The 10,287-nt window shown below is 33.7% G+C and overlaps 1 protein-coding gene across 1 annotated transcript in view; it reads right to left on the bottom strand.

The window, feature by feature from the left end:
* WDFY3 (WD repeat and FYVE domain containing 3) overlaps positions 1–10,287 on the bottom strand; it is a 214,038-nt gene that overhangs the window by 47,323 nt on the left and 156,428 nt on the right. The window contains exons 43-45 of the mRNA XM_011356329.2: positions 6,530–6,583; positions 4,138–4,306; positions 1,891–2,054 (exon numbers count right to left, since the gene is read on the bottom strand). Of these exons, the coding sequence (XP_011354631.1) occupies positions 1,891–2,054; positions 4,138–4,306; positions 6,530–6,583 (387 nt within the window). The remainder of the gene's footprint in view (positions 1–1,890; positions 2,055–4,137; positions 4,307–6,529; positions 6,584–10,287) is intronic.

Raw genomic sequence — 10,287 nt, 5'->3', positions numbered from 1 at the left:
CTTCTCTTCCACACAGCTCGCTTTCTTCTTTTTCCGTAACAACTCTTGGAACTGGAACTGGGGAATTTGTCCCTGTTTGCTCCCACCTGGATCCTGCCTGCCTGACAGACTGTTTGCTGTGCCATTGTAAAAAGCCAAACTTGGCAGAAGTTGTATTTTCCTCATAGGAGGAAGGAGTGGCCGAATCGCTCAACGTAAGTCTTGTTTTCTTTCCAGTGAGCAGATCTGTTCTTAGTAAAAATTCTTTCTTTAAACCCAGTTCAACATGAGTCAAGGGAAAAAAAAAAATTAACTAAACCAGAGGCAAACAAATGTCAAATAAATGTCAGTTTGATACACTTCCTGTACTACTGAAACTAAAAGCAAATAGAGCAAAAACTGTAGTCATGAGATTAAAAGTTTAAAAAAATGACAGCATTAGAAAATGTTTTTTAAAATATGCAAATGTAAGTCAATTTTCATCACTACATTTGAACTATTTCAATAATAAAAATGTAGACTGTTACAGAAAAACACTGTACTTTTAAGTAAAATATTTTATTTATAATACTTTATTATAGTATTACATACAGAAAAATGTTTATTTCATAAATGCAGAGCTTGAATTTTCAAATGCTAAATATGATGCAACCAGCAACCAAGATCAAGAAACAGAACATTCCCTAGACCCCAGAAGCCTCTCTTGTGCTTCCTTTAGATGTAATGTACTTCATAGTTACAGGATTTAAAAAAATATTTTTATTCAAAATTAATTAAGCCACACATTCGAAAAGAATTTTTAAAATTATATCCTAATTTCTGGTTACTACTTCTTAGTAGGTAGGATTTTAAGGGTTATATCAAGATTTAATATGACAGGCAAAAAGACCATCCTTTAAAAAGGTGATTATCACTACACATTAATTCATTCGTTCATTCATTTATCCTTTTCTTTACTCAATCAATAACTTTCATGTGAAGGTTTACTGAGTGTCTATTAAATGATTGGAGCTGTGTAAAGCAATAGGATAGAAATGGGAAACAGTGCCTGCTTATCAGGAACTCTCTATCTAGAGGAGACAGACACAGAAACAAAAATAATCATGACATGATAGAGTGATACATACAAGGCATTACAAAAGCATAGAGGAGGGGTATCTAACCAAGCCTGAGCTGGCAAGACGCTCAAGGAAAGCTTCCTACATTTGAGTATTAAAGATATCCAGATAAATGAGGCTGTATCAAATAGGAGTTATAAGGATAGAGGTTATGCAAATGATGAAGAGAGGGGCATTTTGGAAGAGAAGACAATGAATTAAGCACAGAATAAAGAAATAACATCATACATGAGTGAACTGCAAGGCATATAAAGCTAAAGGGAGTTCAGTCTACAAGGCAGAGTTAGTAAAATGAGACTGGAGATGTAAGCAAGGTATAGGAGATTGAGAGAGAAACAGGGAGGCAAGGTAGTCTTCTGTGACTGAAGGAGAGCAGTGGTTAAATACAAGGCTGGGGTAATGGTACAGACTGGATGAAGCTTCTTATAGGTGGTTACTGGAATTATGGAAGTGCAGAAAAAGGCCAGAATGTGCTGTGTAGATAGGTTTGCAATAGAGAATTATGGCAAGAAATGCAGTCAAATAAAGAGTATAGAGGAAGACAGTGACCTAGGTGTCAACCGTTAATATTGTATCTGTTGAAACTTTATGCTGTTTAGTGTGTTCAGATCGGTCAAAAGATCCTGAAGATTAGGGAATTAGAGTACCGAATCCAAAGGTTGCTTAATACTGTGTTTTGTTACAGAGGCTAAAATATTTATCTTCTGCCATCACGTAAATACCCTATCAACTCGACTTGTAAAATGGAAACAAGTTACTTAAATACAATCCTTACTTTTTAGAAGCACAGTACCTTTTCTCCTTCCTCTAACAGGCGCAGCAAGGTGGCATTGTCTGTTTTCTCCTCCTCTTCTATAGAGCTGGCCTCAGCGATCTGGTCTTGCAGCTGCTCCTGGTTCTCCTCATCTCCTCCGTCAGGTGCAGATCGAGACCGTTTTAAAGGAGGCTTAACCAGACCTACAGGATTATAACCAAGAGGGCCATGTGACCTTGCAGAAGCCATGTGGGGAAGAGTTTAGTCTCACGCAGTCCCTCTTACATACTCCCAATTTGAGAAAACTCTGGCAAGTACAGGGAGGCAGCACAGTTCGGTGGTTAACAACACAGTCTCTGGAGTTAAACAGCTGTGTACCTTGAATACTTATTTGCCCTCTCTGAACTCCAGTTATCTGTAAAACTGGGATAAAAATACTATTTTAGAGGATTGTTAGAGGACAAAGTGAGGTAATTCATGTAAAAAAGCACAGCATTATGGTTAATAGAAAATTTTAATTAAGTATCAGATGATAATGATAAACAGTTTAACATAATTAATGGTAAGGATGCTGTTGCTTATGGACAAATGCCATTGAGGGGACTTTGAATAAGTGATCAATTACTACAGGAAATAAGAATAAAGACAGCAAGTTATAAACATGATTATAAGAGATCCCACCTAGTTGGAGGGCCTGTAAGGACTATTTCAAGACTCATGTCGCAAGTAGCAGTATGGTCATACATGAATAAATTTGATCAAATCATCATATCATAAAGAACATAATTCTTTATAATACAGGACATGTCATTTAATTTGCATATTAAGAAAACATTTTACTGTCTACATCTAATAATTTTTTTAATGCTAGAAAAGCATAGGTTGAAATCCTATCCTTTGAACATGAATTATCAGAGGTTCTGCTTTGCCTTGGGAAGAACCTTATCTTCATGTATGAAAGAGTATAATAAATAGGCAAGAGAGATCGAGTCCTGCTGAGAACATTCACAAGGGGGAAAGGCTTATAGCTCCAAAATGTTTAGTTCGATGACTCAAAACCTCCAACTCCATGTCTAGCATAACACTTTGCATATTACAGCAGTGGTTTTAGCTCAATTAGGGATTAAGAAAATAAGGCCAAGAGAAGTTAAGTGCCAATGACCCAAACACAAGTCATCTTACTATCTCTGTGAATTATATCTTGGCTTATACCAAGTAAATACAGTTTTAGAACTATATCAATAAATTTTCTGGTACAATGTCAAGATAATCAGAAGGTTGTGAACTCTGTTCAACTACTAAAGTTTAAAAGAGTCTATGAAAATGTTAGATCAAGTATGAATGTTTAGTAAGTCAGAGTCATCATGAGAGAGAATAAGAATATTATGATAATAGGAGAAACGGATCATGGTGTTTTCTGTTGACATGGTCACATACTATTTGTTTTTTAATCAATAGATGTATAGCTTATTTTTAATTTACAGTTCTTAATTTACATTCTGGGGCTTTACTTATAAAATATGGTCAGACTTTTGAATTTACAGTGAGTCATAGGCTTAAAAAAGTTAAAATGGATTGATTTACTTATTCAATATTGACTGAATCCCCATTCTGTGCTAGGCAAGTGCCAAAAGCTATAAAGTGAGAAGAAAAATAGTCTCTACCTCTGAGAAACTTATAATTTAGGAAAATATAAAGCAGTGACAAATCACTGATATTGCTATGAGAAACTGGAGAGCAAGAGTGCTCTCGGTGTACAGGGGAGTCGGAAAAGGCTTCAGAAAAGGATGATTTGATATCTGACCAATGTCTTTGAGGCTGGGGAGGGTTTAAGGTCCAGATCATGAAGAAGCTGTAGGAAGGAGGCAGGAGGCACACGTGTGTAAAAGTACAGAATGAAAGAGTGCATGGCTATTTTGGTCCAATTCATCATAGTATGTATGTTTTACTAAATTCATAAAGTATAGATTTGGAATAATCTGTCTTAGCTCACAGGAAGAAAGCCCATTTTTGCTTTCTGTTGGCTAACATGTAGCAATGGCACATTCAGTAGTGGCTTTAATTTTATAAGTATTTATTTAGTTATCAGGGACTTAAAACATTCGGTGCCCCTGAGAATTCTGCCAAACTCACAAATAAATATCAATCCTTAGGAAGGCTGAGATGGCAAATATATTTACATATACCTTTAAGGCTGGCCTTCCTGTTCACAGTTGCTCATATTTTTATATAAATTCAAATATCGGGAAGGCTCCAAAATGACTAAAATCAAAGAGAAGGGCTGACCTTTGACCTTGGCAATAGTGTCTTCACCATGCTCTGGTTCCTGCTGAGTAGCTTCACCTTCTGAACTCTCGACAATGGCATCTTGGACAATGGTTGGATTGCCAGAGGCTAGTCGCATGTAGTATTCTTTACTGTCATAACTTACGGCTCTTCTGTATCGAGCAGGTTTCTAAGAAATAATAAAAAGACTCAGATAATTATCTTCAAGAATTAAAATATAGGCTTCCTTAGGGAAAGTATGATGTCAAGACTTTTTTATGTGTTACTTTTTTATACAGATTTTTAATAGACTGTATTTATACACAGTAAACCCACAGATTTTTGGGTTAAGTTTCTCTAGTTTTAGTTTCCATTGATGTTTAAAATACATATATAAAGCAACAATATTAGCAGTTTTGTTCTTCCTGAAATAGAAATAAACCATCTCTAGTCAAATAACGTGTCACGTTAGTACAGTATGGCCTCACTGATGTATCAGAAAACCTCTCCATACAGTAGAGTGAAGAGAAAGCCCAGTGTTGCAGACCACTGAGTTCCAAAGAAGGTGTCTAGTCTGTGAGGAGCACGAGGGAAGTTAAGTAGGTTAGGCTTGAAGAACCAGCCATTCAGTTGGAATCATATGTGTGTTAACTTCAGATAATTGGCGGTAGAGACCCAGAACTGCCCTGTTCTTTTCCATATTCTGAGGTCTCACTGGAACTGTGTAAATGGCTCAACCCTTTGGAGTCTTGACCCAACATGGAATCAACCAGCTTCAGGCCAGAAGACACTGTCTGGTTGGCCTGCCACTCCAAGTTGGTATCACTAATTAAAACATCTTCTTTGTTTCTTGTGTAGAAGTATATGACCCATAAACTTACTAAATGAGTATATCAAGAACACAAATAACTCCATTTTGAAGAAGTAATTAAAGAAACATTAGAAAAGATTTAATTTTTTGGCATGATACAAGAGCATTGCTTTTTCAGATTAATAATTATCTTATAAACAGGTTCTCCAATTGACCTAAATCTTTTTTTTCCTTCAAACCATAATACAGTGAAAAAAAAAAAAATTAAGATCTAAGAATTCCTACAGAGATGTAAAGCCAGAGGGAAAAGTTTATATGTGTAAAGGCTCCTCAATAAGAATTAGACCCAGACTTTGTATTAAGAATTAAAAAAAAAGATGGAATTTGAAACATACTTTAAAATGTTCTCTTTCTAAATATTATTTTACTTCTCCTTTCCTATAGGAGTATCTAATTAAAAATATTCTATTGGCCTACACTTCAAACGCAAGTAGTCAATATACACTGTCTATAATAATGCTTATTTCAAGCAAGAACTTTTTTTAAAAAAAATGATTTCCAACTAAAGTGGAAGTTTCTAACCGGTTGGAATATTTAGACTAAAACATTGAACCAATTTCGAGATAAAAAAATATCAAATTGAAACCAACTGCCCTACTTTTAATTTCAGGTACAGAGTTAGAAAATAAAGAGAGCTGCAAGCTAACTGAGGAACGATACACAGCAAATGGAAACTGAAATATATTACATAACATAGGAGAGTATTAAAGTGATGTAAAATAATATTACAGTTATGGAAAGAGCAATCAGATGAGCAAACTAATAAGAATATTGCAATATTTTTGAAATGAAACAAAGGTAGTAAACTTTATACTATAACAATTCATCTACATGAAGTATAACAATTATCTTCGACTCAGTTGTTCATTTGCAAAAAGATGAAAGCAGAGTTAGTGATGGGCAAGACAGTGAACTTATGGGACAACATCTACAGACTTAAACTTGGAAACATAAGCATCTTCTCTAAATATTTTGAGATATATTTCTGTGTTCTAAAGAACTACATTTTTTACTGAGTTATGTACAGAATCTTTATGGAAAAATAAGACAATTATACATTTTTTAAAAAATTAAAATAAATTTGAATTAAATTTTAAAAAGTGATCATATACTCTTAGTTTGTTAGTTCCTTCTGATTGAAAAAATAATTTTAGAAGAGGATATCTTGCATTCTCAAAATACACAGTTTAGTACTTAAAAAATTAAATGAGTAATTGAAAAAAAAATTTGAAGGTGTCAGGCTGCCCATTACTAACGTGTGTCAGAACTTGTTAGTTTACATATGAAGCCATATACATTTTATGGTGAGAGCAATAAATACTCTGCCTGTTAGTGAGCAGCATACAGACCCTAGAAAGCTAATTAGAGCAAAGCTGAGAAAGACTTGAAGAGCTCTCAGTATCAATGAAACCAATTTTTTAACTCTAAGAAACTTACAGAAAGAGCAAATTGAAAGTCAATCTTTTAAGTTAGTCTAGTCTACCATGCACTTAAAAAAAACTGCAAGTATTTTGCATTCTTTTATAGTAACTTGTGTTTTACCTTTTGAGGAATGATATCATCGGGTGTCTCAGGCTGTTTACTTGGGATCTCAGACTGAAAACAGGGTATTAAGTATAAACACATCAGGAAAAAAAAACAAAGAACAACACAAAAATAAAATTTTCTTGAGGATTGTAAGGAGTACAGAAGATGTACTCAAAGAAGATTAACACGCTATTCTAAGCTGGTTGAAATAATCAGTTATCTTGTGAGTATTTTCTCAATTATCAAAGTCATTCTAAAGTAGAATTTAAATACACTAAAATTCTCAAGGCTACCAACAGGATAAACTTAAAAATCACAGACACAACTTCAGCACAGGCTGCTACTGTCATGGATGATTTACAAGCAACTCTTTATATGGCTTCAAAGGAAAATACTGGATAACAGAACCTAATATGCTAGCTATAATCTTCCACCTACCTTTCTCTGTGCTTATCCCCCAGATATGTTTTGTAACAGGAGCAACTGGTTTAAATGATTATCTACAATGCCCCACACCACAGAAATCACTATGTGCTTGTTAGTAAGTAAATAAATAAACAAACAAACAAAAAATCTCCCATTAAAGTCTAAGGCCCTACACTTCCTTTACTACCTACAGAGCTGTAACTCCAGAAAAGCTGAAAGTATAAGGCAAATTGGATCCCCAGCCTCCAAAACAAAAGTTTTCACAAAGAGTACTTTTTAAAGAATTAGGTGGTTGCTTTACATTTTATTCTCAGAACAAAATCTCGATTAACAAGGAGAAATTTCTGTTGCACTGTAGTGTATGGCTTATGCAGGTAAACACACAGATAGCTATAGACATACAATAATGCACCCAAGAACTACTTCTAATTTTTCTTTCTTTTCAAGGTTTATATCTAGAGATGACTTCTAGTATCTTTCCATACAGTAAACATGAGAAGGCAAAATGCTTTCACTTAGGCAAAACAAACAATGAGGTACAGGGAATACTTTCAAATACTTCACATGGCTCTAGTAAAATTTTCTTTTACACAGCAAACTTTTAAAAGTATACCTTGTATTGAACAATCTTTAAAATATACATGCATGTTCTCTATCTTGATAAGAGTTTGGGTTACACGAATGTATATTACACATTTGTTAAAACTCACTGAATGGTACACTTAAGTTGTATGTTTCAGTGTAAGGAAAATTTATATCAAAAAAGAATTATAAACAAAGAATTGAAATCTATTGATATTCATTTGTAAGTGTTTAGGGAAGAAGGGTACTGATTCTGCAACTCACTTTGAAATTCATTAAAAAACAAGACAGAATGCTGGATGGAGATAAACCAACATATCAAAACAGACCAATTACTATTGTCAAACCCAACTCTGACGTCCACTATACACCCCCAGCCCAACTGTGTGCAGAAGTATACATTTGTATTTTCTTTGGCATATAGTATGGTGCTGCTGGTTTACTACGTATTTCCTCATTAATCCACTAAACTGAGGTTCTTATTTTATCAGAGACACAGAATTCAATAGTTAAAATATATGTTATACCAATAATTTCAGTATTACCATAGCTCTCTTTTATTTAAATTTTTAATTGTTATAATTATGTTCATATAAAAAATCCTAATTTTTCAAAGTCAAAATTTCTAGAAAATAATTTAGTTTCTTTACTTCCATTTTTTCTAAAATGCTGGCTATGGAATTTCCTGAATGAGTTGCTTAGTTTCTATGAGTCCTGTAACATCAACATATTATGTAAAAATATATGTGGAGGCAGCCACAAGAGACTCCCTTAATTAGAAAAGGAACCTTCCTGTAAAGTTGTTTACCCTTCTGCTCAAGCAGCCCAATGTTAACAGGTAGACACTTGAGGTTTTTACCCCAATGATATTTGCAAAGAATAGTAAATTTTGTTTGAGACTATTATTCTGTGAAAATAAGGGGATTACAGAATTAAAATTTGCTGTTACCTTTTTAATATGTTTTATTTTAAATAGCAAAATACATAATCTTATTTTACTTCCATAAGATTCAGGGTGATGAGACAACTGCTTTAAAAACAATCAGATTTTGTATTTTCATCATATCCCAGGCTTATCTTTTAACAATATCTCTAACTGATATTACAACTTAAAATACAGAATAACAGTGCAATTTAGTTTAGCTGTTTCAATTATGAAAATTACTCTCCAAGGAAAGTCCCTATGCAGAGAGGATAAATTATCTTCCTGTGAAATGCAAAATTTTCTGCAGGTACCAAATTTTCTCAGGATATAATTTTATTACTGTTGCTTTTATTAAAATAATTTTAGTTGAGAAACTAAAATTCTATAAACAAACACCCAATTTAAAAATCAAGAAATAAAATTCAAAATTTAGAATAGGCAAGTTATTTTTTATACATATGTATTATTATCAAGGTTTAAGAAATAAAACTTTAATAACTAAGAAAAATTACCTGATTCATTTCTAACACATTCTAGAAATTCTAGAATTCATTTTAAAATTCTAGAAGATTTTAAAACAAGAAAATAACTTTTAATCACCACTGCATTCTTTCAGCTTAAGCAACAGAACTATTTAAGTAACTGTTACTTAGAAACAATAATTATTCTTAATAAATAAGGCAAGTGATCAGACCATTTGCCCTTGCTCTGGGTACAGCCTGCTTACCTATCAAGAGGCTTCGAAAGCCATTTTTAGGTTGGGACATACCTGACAGATGCAAAAAGTACTGACCAAATTTTATAAAGATGTATGCAAGGAGGGAAACACATTTATGGGAGCTGAAAGGGAAGAAGTGATTGAGCTCCACCTCTGGGAGCTGATATTTAATATAGTTCAGAATGGAGGTAGATTTACCAGGAAGTTAATAAAGTTTAAACTTCAAGAGCCCTCACTTCCCATGAGCTCCTTTCAAAGTCCTGGAAGATTGTATTCATAATTTTTTATTATTTTCCTTATAGAGTCCTCCCCCCAAGTTTTATAAACTTCGGGCCACATAAAATCTGGCTCTAGGCCTTTTTAGTGAAAAAAATTCGGAATTAGGAAAATTCTATAGAATGTTAAACAGGAAGCAATGGATAAAATCTACAATTTAGGAAGAGAGAATGCTGGTAGTCCATTCACTCAACTTTTACTGAATTCTAAGTACTCTGTTAGCCTTAGAAAGACAAAAACCTAATGTATGGTTTCTGGAAGAAATTTACTGCCTACACATTTCACAAAACATCAAATATCAGTATTTTTCTTTTTCAAAAATGATTTAATTTCTGAACACTGTCAGTTTATACTCATCACATATTACTCTACTACTTAGTAGCTGTGACCTAGGAGTGTCATAACTTTTCTAGGTTTCTATTCCTCATTTGTAAAATGGGGATAATTCTATTGACTCTACTTCAGAGGGCTGTTATGAGATGTGAATGAAACTGCACATACACTTTGCAGAGCACTGAGCTCACTGTACTTTGTGAGTATCCACTCTTCTGATTTCATGATAGAAGTCAGTGGGATAGCAGCTGCTTCTAGTTTTGGGAATTTCTCTGCTGTCAACATAGCCAGATTGTATATTCCGTAAAAGTGGATATTTAATGGCATTTCAAATTTACAAAAGATTTTGAACAAGCAAAACCAAAATAATTATCCATTTAGAAAATTTCACCGTAGAAGATTAACCTTGACTTGTGCATGAACTAAGCAGCATGAATTCCACATTCTGTAATCATCTCCCCTATCCAGCCGCTTTTTGCTATTTTGTAAACGTATCCTCCAGCATTTCTTGAC

This window comes from Pteropus vampyrus, unplaced genomic scaffold (genome assembly GCF_000151845.1).
Source record: "Pteropus vampyrus isolate Shadow unplaced genomic scaffold, Pvam_2.0 Scaffold25, whole genome shotgun sequence".
NCBI lineage: Eukaryota > Metazoa > Chordata > Mammalia > Chiroptera > Pteropodidae > Pteropus > Pteropus vampyrus.
The sequence above is the reverse complement of the archived record's forward strand: the minus strand, read 5'-3'. Positions and strand labels throughout refer to the sequence as shown.